We start from the raw sequence: 27,148 nt of genomic DNA on the forward strand, positions 1-27,148 counted from the left end.
CTGCAAATGCAAAAGGGGTTGGAATAGGAGCAGTACTCATTTCTGAAACAGGACGGCATTATCCTGTTACGGCTCAACTGCGCTTCTATTGCACCAACAATATGGCCGAATATGAGGCTTGCATTCTGGGTCTGCGCCTGGCTGCCGACATGGATGTCCAAGACGTCTTGGTCTTGGGAGACTCGGACCTCTTGGTACATCAAATTCAGGGTGAATGGGAAACACGAGATCTAAAGCTCATACCATACCGACAATGCTTGCATGATCTGAGCAAGCAATTTCGATCGGTGAAGTTCAAACACATCCCGAGAGTTCACAATGAGGTTGCGGATGCCTTGGCCACCTTGGCATCAATGCTGCACCACCCTGACAAAATGTATGTTGATCCTCTACACATCCAGGTCCGTGATCAGCACGCCTACTGCAACGCCATAGAAGAAGAAGCAGATGGCGAACCCTGGTTTCATGATATCAAGGAATACCTCAGGATGGGGATATATCCAGAACATACCTCTGGAGACCAAAAAAGAGCCCTCCGGCGTTTGTCGAATGGTTTCTTCCTCAGTGGGGGAATATTGTACAAAAGAACCCCGGATCTGGGATTGTTGAGATGCATAGACGCCAGGCAGGCAACAACGGTTATGGCAGAAGTACATGCTGGAGTTTGTGGGCCACACATGAGTGGATATGTATTGGCAAGAAAAATCCTTCGAACAGGGTGTTATTGGCTCACCATGGAACACGACTGTATCACTTTCGTGAGGAAATGCCATCAGTGCCAGATACATGGAGACTTGATTCACTCTCCGCCAACAGAGTTACATACGATGTCAGCACCCTGGCCGTTTGTAGCATGGGGCATGGATGTCATTGGGCCCATTGAGCCAGCAGCGTCCAACGGTCATAGGTTCATTCTAGTGACCATTGATTACTTCACCAAATGGGTTGAGGCTAAAACCTTCAAATCAGTAACTAAGAAGGCAGTGGTGGACTTTGTTCACTCCCATATCATCTGTAGATTTGGGATCCCAAAAGTGATCATCACGGATAACGGTGCGAATCTTAATAGCAGCTTGATGAGAGAGGTATGCCAACAATTCAAGATTATACACCGCAATTCCACCCCATATCGTCCCAAGGCGAATGGAGCAGTCGAAGCAGCCAACAAGAATATCAAGAAGATACTGCGGAAGATGGTGGAAGGATCCAGACAATGGCACGAGAAATTACCCTTTGCTTTGTTGGGTTACCACACTACCGTCCGGACTTCCATAGGCACAACTCCTTATTTGTTGGTGTATGGAACTGAGGCCGTGATACCAGCGGAGGTCGAAATTCCGTCCTTCCGAATTGTCACTGAAGCCGGAATTGATGATGATGAATGGATCAAAGCTCGATTGGAACAGTTGAGCCTGATAGATGAGAAAAGATTGGCAGCAGTGTGCCATGGTCAGCTGTACCAGAAGAGAATGGCAAGAGCGTATAATAAAAAGGTGCGCTCCAGGAAGTTTGAAGTAGGGCAGCAGGTATTAAAGAAGATCCTCCCACATCAAGTCGAGGCAAAAGGCAAATTCGCCCCAAATTGGCAAGGGCCTTATATCGTGACCAGAATGTTGTCCAACGGTGCTTTGTGTTTGACAGATGTCGAAGGTAGATGTGTCGACATGGCTATCAATTCAGATGCAGTCAAGAGATATTATGCGTAATTTCTTTAAATTATGGCAATTTTGGTTTATTTGTTTGTATTTGGCATTTGTTGAATAATGAGATGACGGAGGCAATTCTTTCTTCTATCCAAACACTTTTAACCCTCGCTTCCCCCTTTGAGCCTTAAGCAAATTCTTTCAATACCCCTCTTTTGGAATCACTAATGGGAAAGATACGAAAAAAAGAAAAGAAAAGAAAGGAAAAGAAAAGAAAAAGAAAAAGAAAAGGAAAAGAAAATGAAAAGAAAGAAAAGAAAAATCAAGGAATATAAAACCGTGGGAACTACGTTTGACCTGATTCCTCAAAGAGGATACGTAGGCGCCTCACGGCTCGGTCATAGTATGCATCATAGTGAATATAGGATGCATAATGTACATAGTGTGCGTAAAGCGTGCGTAACGCACATAGCGCAACATAAGTATAAAAAATAAATTCCCCAGGCAAGAAACCTGGGGCAGAAATTATGTTTTAAAATTCCAACAAAGGTTTGATTCCAAAAGTTGTAGCACATCACCCATCAAATTATTTTCATTTTTTCATAGCCTTTCTTTAACTCCACACCAGAACCAACATTCAACGTCCAAAAGACCTCCCGATCAATGTTCAAAATATGTCGAGTCAGGTAAATAAGACCGAGAATAATACACCAATCCCCAGCAAAGAAGAGGATCGTAAGACTGGGAATGAATTGATAGCCAAAGGAGTCTCCAGAAGAGAGGGTCGTATCTACAACGCCCCGATTCCTCGAAAGAAATAAAATGAGAGAGTCTCATCGGTGAAAACCTTCGCAGGCACCGAGAGGCGATGTAAGATGAGGGATATGAAATGAGAGAGTCTTATTGGTGAAAACCCTCACAGGCACCATAAGGCGCCGGGAGATGAGAGAAAAGAGAGAGTCTCATCAGTGAAAACCCCTCGAAGGGCACTATGAGGCGACGAGACAGATCAGCAAAACTACCACATTCGCAATAGGATGAACATCCATTTATCATCCCCAGCAAGTCAGACCATCGGGCAAATCGATTGATACAAATAGACTGGGTCGGGAATCTATGGTGCACGTCATGATCACGGGGACCAGTTGTGTCCTCCAGATAAGTTCTTTTGATTGTCTCCTCCCACAAAATATTGGTTCAGAAAGATTTTCTCTTTTTCATATCTTTATTTCTTTTCCTAAAATGTGTCTTTAAAGGATTTGTCAAAGCTTACTACCAGAAACCGAAGGGGAATTCATCCAATGCAGGATAATACAAACAGTCTTAAAGGCCGGCCCCAGGCAATGCAGGGATTGTGCTCGGAAATGTTGGAAGAAGTAAGCTCCAAAAGGGAGTGGTTTCGGGAGTTAGAAGCAGACTCCCACATCATGTGTTTTAAAAGAAAGCAGAAAAGGGGATAAATTGAAAACCAATCCCCAGCAGGCTAGAGACCCCCAACAGGCAACTTTGCCCGCCAACCAATTATGGGGACAAAGAGCAAGAAAAGGGGAAGAGAGAAAAATTGCTCGCCAGAAAGGCACCCTCTACCACCACGATTAAAACTGATTAGATCCTTTTGTCTGCTGCAGGAAAACAAAGGATTGATGATGGCAGCAAGATGCACCGCCATGGAAGTCACCAAAAACCGGGCAGAAAATTTTCTGCCGATTGTCGAAAATTTTCTCGGAAGAACGGGGAAACAATTTCAATACTTTTAAGTTCTAGGTCACCCACCAGTATAATGCGGGAATACTTTTAAGTTCTAGGTCGCCCACCAGTATAATGCGGGAATACTTTTAAGTTCTAGGTCGCCCACCAGTATAATGCGGGAATACTTTTAAGTTCTAGGTCGCCCACCAGTATAATGCGGGAATACATTTAAGTTCTAGGTCACCCACCAGTATAATGCGGGAATACTTTTAAGTTCTAGGTCGCCCACCAGTATAATGCGGGAATACATTTAAGTTCTAGGTCGCCCACCAGTATAATGCGGGAATACTTTTAAGTTCTAGGTCACCCACCAGTATAATGCGGGAATACTTTTAAGTTCTAGGTCGCCCACCAGTATAATGCGGGAATACATTTAAGTTCTAGGTCGCCCACCAGTATAATGCGAGAATACTTTTAAGTTCTAGGTCGCCCACCAGTATAATGCGGGAATACTTTTAAGTTCTAGGTCGCCCACCAGTATAATGCGGGAATACATTTAAGTTCTAGGTCGCCCACCAGTATAATGCGGGAATACTTTTAAGTTCTAGGTCGCCCACCAGTATAATGCGGGAATACATTTAAGTTCTAGGTCGCCCACCAATATAATGCGGGAATACTTTTAAGTTCTAGGTCGCCCACCAGTATAATGCGGGAATACTTTTAAGTTCTAGGTCGCCCACCAGTATAATGCGGGAATACATTTAAGTTCTAGGTCGCCCACCAGTATAATGCGGGAATACTTTTAAGTTCTAGGTCGCCCACCAGTATAATGCGGGAATACATTTAGGTTCTAGGTCGCCCACCAGTATAATGCGGGAATACTTTTAAGTTCTAGGTCGCCCACCAGTATAATGCGGGAATACTTTTAAGTTCTAGGTCGCCCACCAGTATAATGCGGGAATACTTTTAAGTTCTAGGTCGCCCACCAGTATAATGCGGGAATACTTTTAAGTTCTAGGTCGCCCACCAGTATAATGCGGGAATACTTTTAAGTTCTAGGTCGCCCACCAGTATAATGCGGGAATACATTAAGTTCTAGGTCGCCCACCAGTATAATGCGGGAATACTTTTAAGTTCTAGGTCGCCCACCAGTATAATGCGGGAATACATTCAGCTCTAGATTTTGGAATCAGTCACCCCACCTGAAGACGGAAGGGTACAACAGAGATCCCCAAACGGGAAACAATGAAATCCCCAGCACCAAGAAGCAGACAACTGCAGAGGCAAGCGCGCAATTCAAAAGGAAAAAGGAACGCGTCTCAAAAGAAGTAGTTTGGGAACGGTGTAGCATGCCCAGTATAACAATTCTGATGAAAAGCCATACCACTGAAGAAACCATTGGAAGATTTAAAGAAGAAAGCCGTATCCCCAGCAAATCAAGCAAAGTGATGAGAACTGACATTCAAAAAAGGTGAAGGACCAGCATCATCTCCAAGTTCACAAAATAAAGGCGTCAGAGGAAAGCGTTAGCCGACAAGAAAGCAAGGCAGCAAGAACAAGTTGAAGATGGATGAGATTTCAGGATCCTCAGTTTAGCTTAGCTTCTTGTTTTCCTTTTAGAGCAATGTAATAGGGAGATCGGTTGAGCAGTAGCATCCTACAGCAGCATACAACAGCGCACAACAACAGCAAACACTACAGTCACACGGTAGTCCCAGCTACCAAAATTTCCCGAACTACATTGACCTGATTCCTGTTTCAGCCCAGGATATGTAGGAAACCTCTGAAGCAAAGGTTCGGTCAAATCTTTTTCAAAAATGCTTCACACGGAGTATTCGGACGGGCAAAAATCGCTCGCTTTATCTTTGCGCGAAAACCCTTCGTGTCTTCGTGCAAAGAGGGGCAGCTGTAAGCACGTGATTTTTGCTTCACGGACAATCGCTCCAAAAGAAAATAAAAATAGTGGCAAAAGGCTTCGCTGTACAATTTTTCGGTCTTTCCGTGACATGTTTTGTTAGTCGTTTGTGAGTCTGTCCATTTTGCATCTAGTCATTATCAAACAAAAATACAAAAAATATATGTGGCGTTAAAAGAAAATTCAAAAATATAAATATATGTGCATCGTCCGTTTTAGGTTGTGATTTAACTTACTTGGTATGATAATTATGTTGAAATGCCATATTGTTATTTGTTTTAATTTCATTTTGTTTTATTAGTTATTTTTATTTTTTATTTTTCTTTAAATTGGAAAACAAAAGAAAGTTGAAATCAATTTGGGCCACCAAAAAAATAAGACAAAAACAAGCCCAAACCAACGATCTGACCCGGTCCAGACCAGGCCTGCCCAGGCACCTCCTGAAACGACGTCGTTTCAGGCAAATCAATCTGAGCCGTCCGTCCCAGCCGATCCAACGGTTCAGGACCTCTTTCAGCGACCCATGTTCAAACCCGACCCAAATAACCAGCCTGACCCAACCCCTCACTTAAACCAAACGACCCCGTTTAACTGCCAAACGACCCCGTCTCATTTCTCAGCATCAGATCCAAGCCGTTGAGATCATCTGATCTAACGGCTCAGATCCAATCCCATAGACCATATATAAACCTTCCCTTATACCCACGCCCCCTATACCAACACCCCACCCCTTCGTCCCCAAGTCGAACCCGGACCTCCCATTAGAAACCCTAGCCGCCCTCGTCTCCCTCGCCATTAAAGCCGGCGGCACGAACGCCGGTGACCACCTCCTGAACACCCTAAGACCCCCTCACTCTCCTGAACATGGATCTGTTACCCTCTTGCCTCGAATCACCTTCCCTCGTCTCGAATCTTCGTTTGAAGATTTGAGTCGAACCCGGACCTATGCCAAACCACCCCATCTTCATACCAGACATTCCCCTGACCTTCCTCGTGACCAAACCAAGCTTGGTTTGGTCCGAATCTACCCACAACTCCTAAAAATCCAGATCTGGAAATCCAGAACTTGAAACACATGCACCTGGGGAACCCGGCCAGTTTTGACAAGGGTTTGAGGTCTAATAGACCTTAATCAAGGTGTTCTCATGTGAGAACACCCTGATTAAAGTTTGTTCGGCCTCAAAAGTTCGAAGATGAATCAGATTTGGGTCTGTTTGATTTAAACATTTTCGGTACGTTTTCCTTTCTTTTGTGTTAGTTTTAATTAAGTGGTCAGCATGTTTCGTTGGGTTTGTTTGTTATTTTTGTTATTTTTCATTCGGATTTCTTTCATCTCTTTAAAGACCTTTTTCTTTGGTCGGTTGATTTTCTATGTGTGTATTCTGAATGTACTCTGTGATAAACATGATCGTCGATTAGTTTAATCGTCAGATAAGTTAACTCATATAGGCCCCAGTAATTGAACAAAAATTGTCTGATGCCCTTTAGGTCCCTAAACATATTGTTTATGTGAGCGATTGATTATTACCTGTTATAATTAGTATAGTCGACTCGATAAATATCGTCGATTAGCTTTCTATAACTAATAAATCGAATGAGCTAATAATGTCGCATGACTAATTGAGCTTTGTCACTGACTGTATGCCCCAGCATTGTTTGGAATGGTTTGTTTGCACTGTAAAACTGACTGAAAAGGTTCAGCCCAGGCAGTCTTGAGTTCGAACTTTCATCAGTTCAAAAAATGCCCTGATGCTGCAATAGGCAGGGGCAGTAATAATCAAGGTTGACAGGGGTATTCTGGGGTGTTAAAAAGAACAGAAGTAATTAGTTTAAGTGAGCTGACAAATGGGGTACTAAATTAGGATTAAACTAATGCCAATGGGGGAACAAGACACAAGGGTATGGGGCTTAAATTGAATAATAAAATGATGCCCATAACTCCTGATTAAACAAAAACCAGGCGTGGGGAATAAAGGGGGCTGACACCAAAAGATGCTTAGGCATGGGCCTTAAAGGGTATGGGCATTCTGCCAATTGGCAGGGCAGGCAGCTAGCTGCACTGAGTCATTTGGCTTATAAATAGGCCATTTGAGAACTGAAAGGGGGCTGGATTTTGAGTCTTCAGAAAAAAAAGAGAAAAGGCTGGAAATTTTAGTTTTGAGAGGGATATTGTGAGTTAAAGAAAAGTGAAGAAAAACAGAAAGAAATTTCCAGAAAATACTGTAACTGAATATTGTCCAAAACTGCATAAGAAATCAAGCTGGTCATCCTAACTAGGTTGATTACTGTTCCATTAAGAGAAGCCTGTGTATCTTCAGCTGTGATTGCTACCACATTGAGTGTTGTGTGCTGTACATTGAGTTGTAGTCTTCTCGATTGTTTGAAACTGTGCTGGTTGTGTACTGAGCTTTGGTGGTTATTGAATTTCTGTTGGCTATAGCACAAAATATTCTGGTTCTTTTCTCGATTGGTCTTGTTTCCTATCTTGCTTCCTGGGAATATTTGTCTGCTGTTCGACCAACGTGTGAGCTTCATCTTCGTGGCTATTTGGTTGTTGCTGTGTATCTGTTGTTGCTGTGTTTACTGCATACTGCCTAGCTGATCATTCCTTCCTTCTTTGTCCTCCATACCAGGTACACAATTAATACCACAAATGTAACTGAAAGTTTGAGCATGAATGCAAAAGAGAAGACCTGCAGATTGTTTTATATATATACATGAACTGTTACTCTAAACGTCATGAAATAGTTACATTTTTGTTTGGACAATAGAAGCAGCCTACATACTAAGTATATCAATGTAGGTTAACGAATGCTAGCCTTGTATGTATGCTGCTAGGTGAAAATATGCCCAGTGTAATAAGTTGTATTTCAGACTTAGTCTGATGGTGTAGTATATTCTCTAATGTAGTCCAAATAGGAAAGCTATCCGTTTTAATTAAAGTTCTTTCTCCTTTTGCCATATTGTCACATAAATTGGTAAACTCATTTCACAGAACAAAGAATCAGTTCAGGGCCTCAACCTCATGAAGGTCGAGCCCAAATCGAAGCAAACCAAGTAGGTCCGCGTCGAACAGGCAGAGGCCCAGGTCTGGCCTATCACGCATGGGCTGGATTTGGGCCTATAATTGTTTGTTCGGCTGACTGTACATACAGCCTCATTTCTGAAATTTTTTAGCTTTTCTGAATGTCATTACAAACAACTTGCAAGCATTTAATTAATTAGGACTATCTACTGTTTTCAATTGATAAAGACAAACACGACGAGAAACGTAGTTGTTATAGGATATCCTTTTTTTTAAAAAAAAAAAAAAAAATAAGAACGAGATGAGCCTCGATGAAAATAAACAAAACGCGCAGACGCGGGGCCCTTGTTTAAATGTGCATTATCAAAGCATCTAGGTTCCAGGACGGGTTGTTTAGCAAATCTCACAACTCTCCTAAAAATAACAATACGTTAGACTCTTTAGGACGCGCCTTAATAAATCTTACCTTCTTAAACTCGGGTGCGCATTTATGTGACCCAAATCCAATTCTCAACGGAGTCGAAATGTGTTTCTAATCACGGGTACATTGATTGTGGCGTGGTTCGAGGTGCGTGTCCATGACGTTGCAAATTCATTTTTTTTTAAAAAAAAAAAAAAAAAATAAGAATGAGATGAGCCTCGCCAAATAAAGTACAAATTGCGGGGCCCTCAGTAAATATTGGCTTTAAAAAATTATTTGGACTTCGGGATGGACCGTTTAGTAAAATTCCACGGTCTTACCCAAAATGAATACGCTAGTCGCTTTAGGCGCGCCTTTAATAATCTAATTTCCTTAAACTCGGGTGCACATTGATGTGACCCAAATCCAAATCTCAACGGAGTCAAAGTGTGTCGACGACCACGGGTACATTGATTGTAACGCGGTTCGAGATACATTTTCACAACGTTGCAATTCTTGATAAAAACAGTAAATGATAAAAGCGGTTAAAAGTTAAATTTTGCACATAAGTTCACACTTGTATAAAATCAGATAATCAAGCCGAATATAACAGTTGAGCGACCGTGCTAGAACCACGGAACTCGGGAATGCCTAACACCTTCTCCCGGGTTAACAAAATTCCTTATCCGGATTTCTGGTACGCAGACTGTAATATAGAGTCATTATTTTCCTCGATTCGGGATTAAAATTGGTGACTTGGGACACCCTAAACCTCCCAAGTGGCGACTCTGAAATAAACAAATAAATCCCCTTTCGATTGTCCTTTAATTGGAAAAAACTCCCTTGCGCCCTGCGGGTGCGGAAAAAGGAGGTGTGACAGTGAGCCCTAGTGAGAATGTATTACATTAGAAGTTTCAAGTTATCACTAGTGGATTATAGATCAAAATTAAGGTGAATCAACAATCAATGGATAAAAGTTCCGAGGTAATGAAATAGAATATAACGATAGTCATAAGTTTGACGAAGTACCAAACAAAGAATTTCATTATACCTACCGATGCCCAGAGGAACAACTTGTCTAGTTCTGTATATGTTCGCAAGTGAGGCCTAGAGATTGGATAAAAGCTGGAGGAAAAGGAGATAAGAGTCGTGTAGGCGTGTGTACAAGGTACAGGCTGCAAGACAGAAGGTAGAAACAATTACGAGATTGGAAGAATTACGACTACAAGTCGTGGTGTGAGAAAGAGGCCTAAAAGGGGGGATGCTCTTACCTTTGGATTAATTCAAAGAACAGTTGCCTAGATGTCAAGGATAATATTAAAGTATTTGCAAGAATTGTAGGTTATGATACTGATAAAAGCATCAGGCAACATTCGAGGATGAATTTTCCAAATGGGGAATGATGTTACACCCCATGTTTTCATACGTAAAAGTATGTCGTAAATCGATTGATGTAAACTTGAAAATGAGACCCTCTTTGAAAGTATATAAAGTAAGTTAATCATGTTATCTTGGAGGTTACAAATATTTAAGATCATGATCAGCAAGTATCAAGAGGGTTGGAAGGTTTAAAAGCTAAACGAATTGAAGAAAATAAGTTTTACTGAAAGTCGGCAAGTTGGGAATGTTATAACCCGTGCATTGGGTGAGAGTAGGGTGCTTAACATGATAAAAAAGTATTTTTATGAGGTATTTTAGTCGTATGATAGTCGTGTGTTAAGTTTTGAAATCAAGCGAGTTATGAAATAAAAGTCGACGAAAGTCGTCACAAGTTATGTTCATAAATTTTACTGAAATTTTGTACTAATATCAATGAGCTTTTCTCCCAATATAATTGGAGTTACGAGGTGATACACCCACCAAATTGAAGGTATATGAGTGTAGTTTCCAACTCGTTAAAGCATTTGTCAATATGACATTGGTGTAGAAAGATATTCTCATTTTTGCGAGACTGCACAAATTGGCAAGGGACAAGAGGTGTGTCACCTACTTGCTTAAATGAAGGGACCAAATAAATTCCCAAAAAGGGACATATTAAGGGAGGCCAAGGGGCCCTTTATATGAAATTATTCTATCAAATTTTACACATAATCTCCTGAGCAAAATCTAGGGTAAAAATCCCTGCAACTTCTCCCCCAAAAATCCCATACAAACTCTAGGTAATTTCGGGTGATATGAAGTGATTCTAGTGCCGAAAAATCCGGACATCTTGCTAGTTTTCCTTTCTCCTTCTTGTAGCTGAATTGGGGGATTGATTTTGGATGAAGAGGTACTAGGTTTCATGGGTTCTACTCAGTCTAAGGTAAGTTAATGTTTCTCTTTTTCTTATCTAAGCTTCTACGAGATGTAGCTCGATCGTAAAGACTAAAACTTTGCGAGTTTCAAAAGAGTAGTATGATGCTTGTTGTTGCATTACTGTTGGCTGGTTGTGAACTTATTTTTAAGTTGAATTTATTGCTGGTTTATATGAGAAGAGGCTTTATTATGTGCTGTTGGTTGTGTTTCTTGATTTGAAAGAAAAGACAAGTCTGAAGCGTGTTTTAGTAATCTGAAAAATTAGTATTTAGTTGCTAAACTTGTGAGACTGTTATGTGATCGTTTTAAAGTTGTATTATGGCTGAAAATTTCTAGGGATGATTGAATATATGGCACTTAATATTGTTGATAAATTCTAGAAGGAAGAAGGAGTTTAAAACTATAGTGGTTTAATCATAAACCTAACTTGCCGCTCGTTGTACTATTGTTTGAATTGTTAGAATTGCTCTTACACTGTCGAAGGGATGAATAGATAGGATTAGTTATTGATATTGTTGATATCATTGATGTTGTTGTTTGGTGCTATTTTGTATTTGGAGAAGTGATGAAACATAGGGGAAGTACTGCCCAATTCTCTATAAGAGAGCTACTACCTTAAAAATGTGATTTGAGTTCTTTCATGGTATTAACTATATTTCTAATACCTTGATATAGGTTGAAGTACTACGGGCAGGGTATATTGAGTCGTTATCAACAAAGGTATATTAAGGCTAATCCTTCCTTCTTTTGTCATGATCCATATAATGAGACTTAAATGTAACTTTATTCCATAAATGGTTCTATCTTAGCAGTTAAGGATGTCTATGTTATCCACTTGTGTGAAATGTAATCCAAAGCATGTCTAGGTATGTTCCTAAGTCCTTATTGAGGCATGCGATAAGATGTACTAATGATCCTAAAAGGCTCTTCATGTATTTACATCGAGCTATGATCGTCGGGTAGTCATGCATTTACCATTGAGCTATGACCGGTTAGGCAGTGATGTATTTACCATCGAGCTATGGTCGGTCAGGCAGTTACCACCGATCAGGAAATTATGTATCGTTATTTACCAATGGTTGGGAAGACACGTATTTACCATAGAGTTACGGTCAGTCGGGCAGTTACCACTGATCAGTTGGGCAATCATGTTAGGATATGGATAATAGTCCCAAAGAGAGGCATTAAATATGTAAGTATAATAAGTATGCATATCCTGGCCCTCAGTGGCACTTCGGAGGTTTAGGCTGATTCTTATATCTCTCTTATTGATGTTTGCTTAATGTTATGTTTCAGCTCTGCCTTATGTACTCGGTACACTATTTTACTGACGTCCTTTTTGTTGTAGACGCTGCATTCATGCATGCAGGTGTAGGTAATTAGCTTGGCGAGCCCTCATAGTAGACGAGGTTAGCATTTAACGAATGATCAGTAAGACTCCACTTTATTTGGAGTGAAGTCGTGTCTACAAGTCATGTTAGAGTTTTGCTACAGACTTATGGGTAGGCTGAGGACCTGTCCCGGCCATGTTTCAATGTCAGATACTCTTAGAGACTTTGTAAACACAGGTTCATTATGTACAATATGTCAGAAGCCTTGACGGCCCGTGTGTATTCATGTTTTGAGTACGATAGTTATATATTACGAGTTATGTCCATGTTGGCCCATGGTAGCTACAAAAAAAAAGAGTTTAGCTAAGTTGGACTGTGTATGTTTTAGTGTTCGTCGAACGATCATGAGTTACAGAGTGGTTTTCTCGAGCCAATGCGACACCTGGTGCCAGCTACGCCTCCATAGGTTGGGGCATGTCAATAAGCTAGCCAAACACTAATCAATATTAAATTCAAAAATCAAATTTTGGAGGTGTTTTTTTCATGAAGAGTAGGATATGGAAAAGAGAAGGGAGGGGGGGGGAATTGGGATTTGGCAAGTAGGTTCTCATGACGTCCAATGAAGCTTTTGTTGATAAATTAGTATACGTACCCGCGCGATGCACGGATCGATTCAAAGAAAAAAGAGTGGAGACAGATAATAAAAATATATGTATATTGCAGATTAAATTTATCGACCGCAATCAAAACAATTAAAACAAAAAACAAAAAGAAGAATTTGATCAGGTAGTCTCTATAACTCTTTTTGGCTAGCCATCAAATCTATTTATTCATGTGACTTTTCATTTTATCCCTTATATGCTATATATATATTCAAAGCAAGAAACCCTTAGTTAAATAGTGAAATTATATCAATGCCGTTCTAACTTGCTTATAAGAATAAAAATTAAAAATTAACACCTATTGTTTAATAAACTTTCAAAAGGTTACAATTAGCATGAGATTTTTAACATGAAATTTTCTTATCTGATATGTTCACCATTATTCCATGTTCATGTTGCTTCAACATACTCTGCACCATCATATGCCACTGACAAGATTGTTGCTTCCTCAAATGAAATATGAAAAGTAAATATAAAATATAGCGGTATTTGTTACCCCTTTTGGTTTAGGAAATTAGGGGGAGGGGTTAAAATCGCTTTCATGTTGTTGTTTAAGAATAGCTCAAGAAAAGAATATCTGTAAATTTTTTCTAACAGTTGTAATTTCTATAGGTTTTCTGGGTAGGTAAACATGAGAGACGGGAGAGGAGTGGAGTCACAAAGCTACCTGTTCTTGAAAATGCAATGGCTAGATTTTTTAGTTGTACTTGGTTTCCACATAAATATACACGGTGAAATTAATTTGACAATACTACTTTATGTTATTCAGTATAAATTAAATTAGCAAAGATTTTACATTCCAAATTCAATGAAGCGCAGAGTAACTTCTTGCAAATTGTCTTCCTCTCCATGTTCTGTTCTGGCTCCCTCCTGGTCATATTCCACTCACAAGATTGTTGCTTCCTTAAATGAAATATTTTTTGGCTTCATTGCCACTAATTCCTTCTCAACTACTATAAATTCTGTAAGTGCCCCCATCTGCTTTATTTTTATCAATAGTAACATATTGAGTACTCCCATATACATCATAACATATTCCAAGTCTTGATACAAAATCTCCTATTTCCATCGCAGTCGTACTTGGTGTCATGGACAACTTAGAGTATCTCAACTCTAAGTTGTTTTACAAAATAGGGTCCTATCAAGTAATGACAACTGCTAAGTACAAATTATATCCAGTAACCTTGAAATCAATATTGATTGTCACGACTCCAACGCTCTCACTAGACCTAAGAAAATATACCTGCCATGAAAAAATAAATTTCTTCCTTACTTTTTTAGAGTGATGCTGCACTTTATGGAAAGTACTTCAGTCATATAGCTAAAATCTTCTTCAACTAACTTTATGATCCATCCCTAGTGGAAGATGCAAGCTATCAATGGTTTAATGTAAAAATCTATCAACATAATTAAATAGCTCCACACTCACATCTATTCAAGCATGTCTGTCGCACATCAAACCTTTACTCTCATATTAATTATAGATAGCTTAATGGATATATATATCAACCAATAATAGAGAAAAAGTTATCGACTACATATAAAACCAACATAGTAGTGAAATGGGTAAAAAAAATAACCAACACCACCAAGAAGCCTAATTAAGTAAAAAATCAATGGAGTTTTAAAAATATACGAAACGTCATATGTATTTAGATAAGGAATAGTTTAGTATCTGAAAGAACCATGAACTGATTCAAATATTTTGTCCATAATAAATGAAATTACCAAACTAACTAAACATGAAAAGTTCAATATTAGGAAAAATATGAAATGATTCAACCATCTTGTTTATAACTAATAAAACTAATAAAGTAACTAATCAGACAATTTTTGGATTCTCCAACTGTTACATATGCAAAAGCTTATATTGTCTTCTTCTTATTAAATACTCTCTTGATCTTATTTCCTGATAATTGTGCATTCGAATCTTCTTCAACCACTACTGCAAGATTAGTTATACCTATCTTGGCAGGTGTATTTGCAATATCGGTCAACCCATGATCTTCAGCGGAATCCTACATATTTAAAATATAAAAACTTGACAAAATCAGTAGTTAATATATAGTTCTTATTGCTTTATTATTTTATAACCTACAAATTAAAAGAATGGATTATGTAAAATATTAATAATGAGTTATAAAATTACCGTGATTTCGTTATCTTCATGACTGACTTTGTTTATTGAAATCTGGATCCTATAAAAAAAATGTGTATCATAATTAAAACTTAATTCAATCACAAATAGGAAAATTGAGAAGAACTTGACTATAGAAACATACTTTGAATGTCTCTTCATGTGGAGAAGGAATGTATTTCTTTATAAGTAGACAGACATTGTATTCCAAAGTAAGATGGTTGGATCATTTCATAGTTTTCCTGACATTGTATTCCAAAGTAAGTAGACAATTTAATAATCTCGATATCGGTGTGCTGTAATCAACTGCATGACAACGACAACATGCTTATCATTAGATCCATTCAAATGTGGCTTGATCTGTTCCACAAAGTCTCCCCAAAATATTGCAAAAATGTTATTACTCCTACAATTATTATAAGATTAAGCACAAGAATCAAAATAAAGAATTGTTGAAATATTTATTTTGTTTAATTAATTATGGCGAACTTATTCATTATCTTGTATCCCAATGTTCACGAACATACGAATGCTATCATCTTGTTTGATAGTCTGTATGTCCGCATAGATCACAATTTCACCAATAACATCTAAAATAAAATTGACCCAAGGAAATAAGTGCAATATTGATAATCATTATAGACAATATAAATGAAGAATGTAAAAGAATTAATAAGTTTCAATATCTACCCAAGATATAGCAATTGGTATACCGAACATACAAGACAGAAAATAGATTAAAGAATGTTAAATGAAACTGAAAATCTATATTTACTTATAAGACAGAAATCAGATTGTTATTTTCGATAGAGGACGCCTAAATTTTACAATAACTTTTATTTGTTTACCAAAAGCAAGTAGTTACCTTTCAGGTATATATAACAACTTATGTAAAATATGTGGTAAAATTTATTACTATGCGCATCTGGCCTAAGATATCATATGCATTTACTCTTATGATTCTTCTTCCATGGTACTTAAGTTTACTCAAGCATAAATAAATACAGTCTTTTGTTATTTTATTTTATCATAAAATATAATACACACATGAAAAAAGAGAGCTTTTGGAGAATTCTAAGAATTTAAGTATAACTTCATTATTAAAATTTCATTAGAAGGACAGAGAGAACAGATGAAAGAAAGAAGAATAAAGCTACAATAAACAAAACTAATCACCCACCTAAATGCTTAAGGATCTAATTACAAAGTCAATACATTCAGCTTTAGTATAAAACTTAAACTTTGATCTTTTGTACCGTAATTAGGATTGATTTAGTTATCACTTAGAACTTATAAGATAGAAAACAAATAACGAAAAGCAAAATGAAACTGAAAAAAAAATGAGAAAAAAGTTAATTACCGAATAGCTCAATAGTGTCAAATTCTTGGGGATTTGACAACTGCTCATAGGTTATAAATTTGATGAAGATACACACGTTGAAATGTGGATCCTGTATTTCATCAACAAAGATCTTTTGCGTGAACATCAACTTAAACTTGTGATCTTTAGTCTTCAGTTGCATATTATTTGGACAAACCACGAAATTCTTCGTGATGTACCCATTTCCTTAATTCGTTGTTTCAACCTTTGGATAAAAGATCTGCCAATACTTGCGTGAACGCGGTCGCCCTACAATAATACTCAATTAGTCAAAATGACAAAATTATTTTATATATAACTATAATGTACTTATGCATATATAAACAATGCAAAATAGAAGTATGCGTAAAGTTTAAAATAATACCTTTTCATCGATCAGAATAATCTCAATTGAAAAGGGCTATCAAGACTATTGCGATCCTGATTTTCCCAAAGCTTGACAATACGAACCTTTAACTTCCAATTCATTGACTTGTTGTTAATTTCAGTAACAAAATTTATTTGAGCCGCTATTAAGCCCGTTGTTAATTGAGTAGAAGTGTACATAAAAATGAAGACATTGATGCAAAGTGTAATCAGGTAATTAACATAAAATGTAATATATTGTGGTATGCGCTTAGGCAAAATAAGCAAGAAAACTCCAATAATCTAATTCAAGGAATTGGGAGAATGCTATCGCAATATAGACAGAATCATTAACTTTACATCGTTCAAAAACAATCAAGAAAGTTTTGCATTAGAAAATAAAGTAGCCAGCAAAATTAAGCAAGCATCATAGTGAATACTTAACCTCCTATACAAAAATTTCAACACATTCCAAAGATCAGTGGTAACCAATACGCAAACAGGAATATAGATTATGAAAATTTGATCTTTTTTATATTACATACGCCGTCAACAAACTTCACAGAAAATATCTGTTACAGAAAAATAATCTCAACTGGAATAATAAAGAGAGTTGTATTTAATTATCTGTTAACGAAATTGAAAGATTGTTCATAAAATACAAATCATATCAATCACCTCTTGTAGTCCAAAATTGTTGTTTGATATGCACACTTGGAAGAAAGAATAGAACTATTATACTGTAAAAATAGAAAACTAATTTAACAAAACTATGAAATCATGTTATTGAAAATGAAGCGCAGAAGAGTTCGTGGATGAGGAGTTGAAATCACGACAAGAGATCGTAGGATTGAAGAACCAAATCTGTAGAATTGATATTTTAGGGCAAATAGGCGTTGCGTTAGGTGAGGAGTTGAAATCGCGGTGAGAGATCGTGGGGTTTCTGTAGAATGATATTTTAGGGCAAATAGCGTTCTCAAATTACCGTGTTCCTTAAAAACGGTAACTACTGTTTCTTTTTCTTTTAAAAAACAATATACCTATTCAAATTCAAAATTTAAAAAGAAAAACTAATTTTACCTAAAATAACTAATTTGTCTTAAAATTGCTACTTGGCATTTCATGCACACCACACTTGGCAAAATCTTAGGGCTGACTTTCTTCCTTTTAAGTAATCAATACGCAAACAGGAATATAGATTATGAAAATTTGATCTTTTTTATATTACATACGCCGTCAACAAACTTCACAGAAAATATCTGTTACAGAAATATAATCTCAACTGGAATAATAAAGAGAGTTGTATTTAATTATTTGTTAACGAAATTGAAAGATTGTTCATAAAATACAAATCATATCAATCACCTCTTGTAGTCCAAAATTGTTGTTTGATATGCACACTTGGAAGAAAGAATAGAACTATTATACTATAAAAATAGAAAACTAATTTAACAAAACTATGAAATCATGTTATTGAAAATGAAGCGCAGAAGAGTTCGTGGATGAGGAGTTGAAATCACGACAAGAGATCGTAGGATTGAAGAACCAAATCTGTAGAATTGATATTTTAGGGCAAATAGGCGTTGCATTAGGTGAGGAGTTGAAATCGCGGTGAGAGATCGTGGGGTTTCTGTAGAATGATATTTTAGGGCAAATAGCGTTCCCAAATTACCGTGTTCCTTAAAAACGGTAACTACTGTTTCTTTTTCTTTTAAAAAACAATATACCTATTCAAATTCAAAATTTAAAAAGAAAAACTAATTTTACCTAAAATAACTAATTTGTCTTAAAATTGCTACTTGGCATTTCATGCACACCACACTTGGCAAAATCTTAGGGCTGACTTTCTTCCTTTTAAGTAATCAATACGCAAACAGGAATATAGATTATGAAAATTTGATCTTTTTTATATTACATACGCCGTCAACAAACTTCACAGAAAATATCTGTTACAGAAAAATAATCTCAACTGGAATAATAAAGAGAGTTGTATTTAATTATCTGTTAACGAAATTGAAAGATTGTTCATAAAATACAAATCATATCAATCACCTCTTGTAGTCCAAAATTGTTGTTTGATATGCACACTTGGAAGAAAGAATAGAACTATTATACTGTAAAAATAGAAAACTAATTTAACAAAACTATGAAATCATGTTATTGAAAATGAAGCGCAGAAGAGTTCGTGGATGAGGAGTTGAAATCACGACAAGAGATCGTAGGATTGAAGAACCAAATCTGTAGAATTGATATTTTAGGGCAAATAGGCGTTGCGTTAGGTGAGGAGTTGAAATCGCGGTGAGAGATCGTGGGGTTTCTGTAGAATGATATTTTAGGGCAAATAGCGTTCCCAAATTACCGTGTTCCTTAAAAACAATAACTACTGTTTCTTTTTCTTTTAAAAAACAATATACCTATTCAAATTCAAAATTTAAAAAGAAAAACTAATTTTACCTAAAATAACTAATTTGTCTTAAAATTGCTACTTAGCATTTCATGCACACGACACTTGGCAAAATCTCAAGGCTGACTTTCTTCCTTTTAAGTAAATATAGATGTTGAAGAGTCTTGAATCTACTTTTATGTTAGACAACCCAAGAGAAATCACTAATAACTATGGTGCTTCAAATTTATTCGGCAAACTCCAAAACATTACTTGTAATGACCATTGTTTATAAGTAAGTATGGTTGCCTTCGTTCATTACCATGGAGATAAGTAGTGGCAGGCTACCTATCAATGAACTCCCCTTGACATGGGTTTAATTTTTAGCTATGATGTTATACATTTTCTGGAATCTCCTCTCTTGACCTTATTTTGAATAGAATACATAGGGCTACAACTTTATTAAAACAAATCAAATTGTGACGTATATCTTTTATCAGTCCCAATAACTCAAATTGTTTCTCTTGATCAATGTGTTAGTTCAAATGTGAAAACATGCATCCGAGCATTCAGTTCCATGGCATCATAGAAGTTTAGCACACAACATGTGTGAATTCTACTTCCGCTGTCCCCTTTGCCCTTCCCAATTTTTTTTATAAAAATAAATAAAAAGACATGCGTCTCATGTCTAAGATGCCAAGAATAATGTTCTATAACAATTTTGACTATAATTAAACCATACAAGAATAAAAAAAATTAATTCACAGTTGAAGTGGAGGTACCTAAATATAGGGTTCAACTATAATTACATATTAGTACAAGCCAAAAAAAAAAAAAAAAAAAAAACCAGCTAGCCCAAATAGTAATTCAGTGGCATTTTCCAACTACCATACTTTTCTGCTGCACTTTCGTTTGAATTTGCTACCTCATAAAACTTCCAATTAGAGCTAGAACAAATGCTACAAATATCAATTTGATTGGTTTTTTCAATGATGGTGCACCAGAGAAATTTACTCTGTGAGCTTGGTCCCTGCACAAGTGAGAGATTTATGAGTGCTTAATAACTGCGACGACAAAAACTTATATTTTCCCTACAGACAACTAACATTCACTCTATTCTGAAATACTCAGGAAAACTCTTCTTTTCCTGTGGAAAGACAAGTTTCTAGGAAAGATTCAGTAAAGAACTGAGGAAAAAAACTGGCTAAGGTATAATAAGAAGTGTAGCAATAGGAGGAGATAACTTACTTCTGTAAAGGTGACAGTGCACCACAATAGATGACGTTTGCTGGAAGTGGAACATCATTTTTATCTGTGGTCTCCGGATTCACAACACTAATATAAGTTTCTTGGCCAAGGTACCACGAGTCGAGGTTTTGAGCACGTAAATTCCAAATGCCGTCATTGTCTAGGAAGACTAAAATGGCAGTCCAAGCACCTGGAAACACCTGTAAGAGAGAAAAATATCCTTTCGTTTACAAAAGGAAGACAATGAGGTGCGACCAATACTTACTTTTGACTCTAAAAGGACAAGTATTTTCATCTTCGTATGCTTAGGAGCAATTAGCATCTTGGGATAAATCATTATGAAAATATTTATGGGTGACGTATTAATTGGAAACAATGGACCTATTTGAGCAATATCTGTTCAACAAGATGTTGTAGGAGCCCTAAGAAGAAAGTAGACAGAATTTTTACCTGGGTAGTGCATCGAGCAACACCATCCCATTTGTTGTAGGTGCTTCTACTATTCTCTGTCCAAAGCCCGTAGTCCATACTATTGTCAATTTTTAGAACAAAAAGTTCAAATGTCTGATTCCAAACTGAAAACTAGCGATAAAGAGCAACCGTATGAAAATAACTACTCACCCGACAACAAAAAAGGCATAGCCGTCCAGATGATAGCTCTGAACAGTTGTATCATTATTTTGGAATATAATTTCCACGAATGCTTTGTAAGTACCATTAATTATGGACGTATCAACTTTTGCTGGCCTGTTCATCATTTTATTGGGGAAGTCCAGCTTGAAAACACCTGGGACGTTAAATTGCTGAGCAAGTTTTAGAGGTGTTGATGGCGCTAAGTATGAAATACCACTGAGAGTAGTGCGCGGCTTCCCCTCTATTAGCTCTGCAGGCCTATTATGAAGGACAAAGACATCAGTCACTGTGATTTCGCCATATCTGAAGGATCCTTGGGGGTTTGGCCGTGCAGCACTAGCAGAAACATTCCATCTGCAGATTGATTAATACAATAAAAGTTAGCAACAGATGCTTGAAAATCGAGAACCTCACACTTAAATCTTAAAGTAGAGCAAAGAGCAGATATGGCTACATAGTGATCAAGACTACACAACCTTCCTTCTGACATTAAAGCTAACATATTTCTTTATCTTTTTTATACTTTAGGGGGTAGGAGGGTAGAGGGGACAAAGTATGGTTTATCCCTACTTTCAGTAACACAAGTTGACAAATTAAATAGTAGCTGATGATACACATTTTTGATAAGTAATGATGCACACAATTAACTTGGGGAGATCACATAATTTAACAAAGAATAACTACTAAACTCTACAACCTTATGGATCTCGCTTGACTCATTGAGAAAAATGTGTCAGATTCATTAGGAGGGTCTGGAAGAGGGCCTGAAGCAGGTCCTTGTGAATTTGAGTAATGCAAGACAGCAACTCCTACCGACTTCGACCAACCAGAGGAATTAACAAAGCGCGGACTCGCAACAATGTAATAATCACTGCTTGCATTTTGATCCAGTGTGACCAGGAATGAGTACGACTGACCGACGTGGATATCCAAGCTTGTGTAGTTCTGTTGTACTGTGTATGAACCTTCAGTCTCCACAAGAAGAAGGTTATGGTTTTGAATTCTGAAATTCAAGCTAGTTGAAACACCAACGTTGTGTACTCGTAGGCGATATGTTTTGCCTGTCATATACATATGGCAAAAGACATTTTTGATAAAAAGGATTGCGTGTATATAACTGAATGAAAATTTTGAGTCGGTATTACATTACTCCCCAATGAGCTACAAAGTGACACCATTCAGTACATACACATGGTCAAAACAAGAGGACTTTTTCAAACCCTCTCACTTGATTCAAGTACAAGGTCTCTCGTGCAAAAAAAATTACAGTCAATTGACTCGGTTTCTTATCAAGGATTCCCCCCAAACTGTGATCCTCAAATGTAAATGAAGCCTTGTGCACATAAGCTCAAACTTGAGTAAAGATGCATGTTTTTAGGTCAAAATGATTATTAGGCAAAGTATTCCTTAAGATCGATTAAATGTAGAAGTGAAATTTAACAGCCCTGCTAAATCCAAAGCAACATATTTTTGTTTAGTAATCTAAGAAAAGCCATAAAGCTCCAGCAACGAGAATGACAGCAGCATCTGAGAGTTCAACCTTTATAATGCACTTCAAATAATCCTCCATCATAATACTTGTTTAAGCTTGAACCAAAATACCATGCAATGGAATTGAATGATGTAAAAGGTATTAAAATTTGGCGATGTACTGGAACCATACCGATAAAACCCCAACGAGAAAAAGAATATAATTACCTGGTTCTACATGCACTGACAGGTAGGCTATACCACCTGATACAAGCGCATTATCGTAACGGTAAGGACCTAGCCCATTGAATAGTATACTGTCAGGAGCTCGAAGGCTAACTCCGTTTTCAATGTCTTGTCTGAGTTCCTAACGCCACAAAGCATTTATAGTGAGCCATTAATTTTTCAAGGATCTACTTTCAACAAAAAAGGGGCTGACCAGTTGAAGTTTGCAACTAACCTTATGACTCTTTATAAACCAGTCACTAATAAAGAGTGTGATGTCCCCATCTGGTGTTGCAAACGGCAGAGAAATGATCTTTCTGTTGTTTATAGTGATCCCTCCATATCCACCAGCAGCTCTCTGGAAACTTAGGGAAGGGAAATAAAAGAAACTGCCAATCTGGTCTTTAACCTGAAACTCATATGTCCAATTCCAGCCAGCAGGAATGGGACAATTTGTGCCAGATACACCATCTTGCCATGAATCCTTTCTCTGCTGGATGCCATTCCTGCACTTAATTATCATATTTATGTTCATCACAGCATTTAGCCTTGTACATCCCTATAAATTTATCATAGTGGATTTTATGATTTACCATGTAAGAAGCATAGGCTCATCAAGATCATTTTTGACATTGACAACCACATTCCAGTTCGTAGTGACATTGAGAATGGGTCCTGGAAATTGACCGTTTATTCCAATCACCTGAAAAGATATAAATCTTCATATATCACCAATAATGTTGTTACTTGAAGAGTAAAGATGATTCTTGAAATTTGGTGTAGTCAATACTCCTAAAGAAAAAGATTTAATGTTGATTTCATAACTGTGTCCAAGAATAAGGAATCAGACAAGGGAAAGACCAGAGTATAAGACAGGTTATGAAGAGTGGGGCAAAAGAGGTCAACCAAAGTGTTCTGAGCCTACTTGTTGGAACGTGATTGACATAGTAATTTGAAGCAAGATATGAGTTGTTGAAAAACATCCACTACAATCCCATATTTAGTCTTCAAGCCATAGATTGTTGAGACAACATGTTGGAAAGTAGACAGACCGGGAAAATAAAACTAGTACTTGCGGATCAGCCAAACAGTTCCTTACAACGTGTCACCGCTCATGACAGTCAAAAATGGTAAGAAAAAAAGATTTGCACATGCTACTATAGCAGCACATATAAATTGGAATTAGATATTGATAAAGAATAGAAACATAGGTCTTTCAGGAAGGAGTAACTGGTAACTGATCCCCCAAAGAACCCCTAGGATGTTCTTCGAAGTCAAGCGGCAGGAAAATTCGTTTCCAATTCTTCCAACCCCAAAATTTCCAACTAGCATTAAGGCATATTTAATATAGTAATCGAGCTGATAAACAATACGAAGTAAAAGTCGTAGGTCACAGGTATGGTTCCGACTCAACAACTTTAAGGACTTCAAAGTATGAAATGGCGCGATTCAGTCCTGAAGTTGAAGACGGTCCTTCAAACCCATGGGCGGAGCTAGGAGGTTGTAAGAGGTTCAACCGAACCCCTTCGCCAGAAAATTATATTGTCTATATATATGCAAAGGCATATGCGGCCTTATAGCATGAACCCAGTACTTTCAATGCGGAATATAAATTTATATATAAAAATTCATTAAAATTGCAACAAGTAGTAGGTCTGAACCCGGAGTAATAAGTTTAATGTTAAGAACCTTAAATATTGAACCCATAAAGTTTAAATCATGGATATGCCTCTGTATATAAGATCAAATTTTACTATGCACTCCTTACACTATGGATAAAGGTCAAATTTTTTTGTCTATATATTAGATGATCAAATTTTCAACATACACTATTATGTTGCCCTTTATGGCCAAATGAACATCCGTATAAACATATCAGTACATTTTACTCTTGCAAAATACACTATTTGCATCTGTTCAGCAGAACCCAAGTTACAATGCAACCAAAGCCTTCGATTAGACGGTAAAAATTTCCCATTTAACCCATCCATTTTTTTATATAGAAGACCCTGGCTTGAAATAGTGAAAGTTGTATACATGTTAAAGCTGGGATTTGCACTCTAATTGAAGGAAAAAATTCAAGTCCCCTCCACCCCAAGAATGAATTCAAGCATTACGCGTAGAAACGACGGAAACAGAGTAACAAAACTAAATATTGTAGTAGTAAATTAGAAGCTTATTGAGAAGTAAAGATCTGATTTTTAAGCAGAAACAACATATGGGTAGAATCAAGATCAGAGAAAGAACCTGCTGCTTAACTCCAAGAGGAGAAGCTGTGATGTAGGAAACAGTCCAGTCATAATATATATAAGGGTCTCCCGCTAAACAAATTGTTATCAAGCAGAGAAGCAAACTCAAGAAAAAGAGACAGAAATAATTTGGTAATCCAGAGAACATTTGATTGCGACTCCAACCGTAGCTTTCTTGTTATCTGGTAATTGTCGTTGTAATGCAATGTGAAGAAATAGAAAGAAATGGGGGCAACCGTAGCTTTGGGATCTTGAATTGTCACTTTAGAATTTGCTTCTTCTGGTTTCAGTGTGATTTTGTTGAGTGCACAATAAAGTGCAGACACTGTGAGTGTGGACTATGGAGAAAAGCACATGTGGTGGTAGCCTGAGGTTTTGAGGAAGACAGCTTGGATGTCTGAAAGGGGTAATGTTAGGGCCCCACCTTTTATTTCTTGGAATCTGGAATATGAAATGGACAAATTTGACAAAAAATATTGAATGGCTGATAAGATTTTTGAACTTCTAATTTGTGATTCTCCCCTTCAAATTTCAAACGCCAAAAGGAAGTCCAAGTACTTTAGCAAAGGATTTTCAAAAAAGGTACCAACTCTCCTTTGAATGACTTTTCCTAAAGAGGAAAACATTTTACTACCCCAAGTTTCACTGATTATTTGATGTCACCAATACACTCCTACATGTTCTATAGAAATTGCTTACTCCATATAAAAAGATTTAGTAGACAAAAAGTTTGAGTTTTAAGGCTATGCTTTTTAGCTCTGGTTTTTTTGTCCTTCGAGTTAAATGGATTTAACCGGCAAAGAACGAATTTGATTAAATTTGAATGGTTTGGAAACGAATCAATTTAACAATAGGGATGGCAAGTGGGGCAGGCGGCGGAGCGGAGCAGTGTAAATACTAAATGGTGCAGGACAGGAAAAGATTAAGATGGGGGCAGGGCGGGGCAAGACAGGGTAAACAGCAAATGAGGCAGGGCAAGGAAAGATTGGCTATCACCCGATAACATTCAATGAGGAATATTCGACAGTATTAAATATATAATCCGTTATAGAAAATATGGCATTCATAGCTTGCCGTTACACATTCTTCAATGGCTCCCATAATTATCATTTAAGAGGGGCTTGATCCTAGGACCTTGTTCCGTAGGTACCACTATAAATAGGGATTCCAACAACCATGATAGAGGGATAATATTCTGATAAGTTTATGCTAAATATTGTTCAAACCTCAATAATATTTTATCTTCTTGCTTATTAATATCATTACTACTGCCTCAAGAAGCTCTGCTTCCGGAACCAATATTTCTGTTGTCTTATCTCGATTTCAACGCTAAGTCTTACATTCTTGTTTAATTTATTTATCATTTTAGGATCAAATTGATTCGCTTGTCAATAAACCATGCATAAATTCAACTATATCATTTTACGGGTAAACAGTTTGGCGCCCACCGCGGGGCTTAGATAGTTTTGTAATTGAGTTGATCCTTGTATTTATTACTAACTTGTTTGATTCCTTGTTCTTAGCAAAATCATAGAACTTGGCAGATAACGATGTCAACATCTCGCACAACGTTGAGGCCCAAGAAAATCAGCCTCAGCACGAAGATTCAATCAGTGATACCCATAATGAGGAGGATGAGGCCATGACGGTCCATGGCGGGCAATATCCACGACATGTTCGAGAGGCAACTCCTAGTGATGCCGAATAAGAGCACATTGTTGAAACAGTAAGGATCCTGAGGGAGCAACAAAAAGCCATTATGGGCCACCTCTCACGATGGGATCAGGTCATGACGGAGTTGAGGCAGGCGTTGTCGGGTGCTTCCAACAACGCGAATGGATGAGGTCCAATTCCTCCCGGTGCTCCCGCAAACCAAACAACACAGAGGGTCGACAATAACACCCCGATGGGCGAAGTCAGCTTCGACACTACTGGGGGGGACGATAGCGGATCCGGTAACAACAATGAGAATGACCGTGTTAAATCGAACTCATGCAGTTTATGGGGGAAATAAACGCCCAAATGGATCAAATTTCGGGTACACCACTAGTGTTGAAAGGACCGGACTCAAAGGAATACACCTAGTTGCCATTCAAATCAAGCGCGATACCAGACTT

At 37.6% G+C, this 27,148-nt stretch overlaps 1 protein-coding gene across 1 annotated transcript; it reads right to left on the reverse strand.

Annotated features, from left to right (window-relative positions):
* Window positions 1–19,900: 19,900 nt before the first annotated feature.
* LOC104239418 (monocopper oxidase-like protein SKU5) lies at window positions 19,901–25,297 on the reverse strand. The gene is made up of 9 exons (XM_009794044.2): window positions 25,030–25,297; window positions 23,376–23,485; window positions 23,018–23,288; window positions 22,786–22,924; window positions 21,785–22,148; window positions 21,076–21,441; window positions 20,905–20,983; window positions 20,455–20,654; window positions 19,901–20,236 (listed from the first exon to the last, which is right to left on the reverse strand). Exons 1-9 carry the CDS (start codon window positions 25,177–25,179, stop codon window positions 20,128–20,130), a joined length of 1,788 nt encoding a protein of 595 aa, XP_009792346.1. The 5' UTR covers window positions 25,180–25,297; the 3' UTR covers window positions 19,901–20,127.
* Between the last annotated feature and the right edge of the window lie 1,851 nt (window positions 25,298–27,148).

This window comes from Nicotiana sylvestris, chromosome 9 (assembly GCF_000393655.2).
Source record: "Nicotiana sylvestris chromosome 9, ASM39365v2, whole genome shotgun sequence".
NCBI lineage: Eukaryota > Viridiplantae > Streptophyta > Magnoliopsida > Solanales > Solanaceae > Nicotiana > Nicotiana sylvestris.

Bases quoted from the DNA above. Each gene is read 5' to 3' on its own strand.
- LOC104239418 (XM_009794044.2), bottom strand. From the start codon at position 25,179: ATGTTCTCTGGATTACCAAATTATTTCTGTCTCTTTTTCTTGAGTTTG. The intron at 22,149-22,785 runs GTAATTATATTC...TGTATATGACAG, and splicing joins GTCAGTGCATGTAGAACCAG to GCAAAACATATCGCCTACGA. The intron at 21,442-21,784 runs GTTGTAGAGTTT...ATCAATCTGCAG, and splicing joins AGTCAAGCGAGATCCATAAG to ATGGAATGTTTCTGCTAGTG.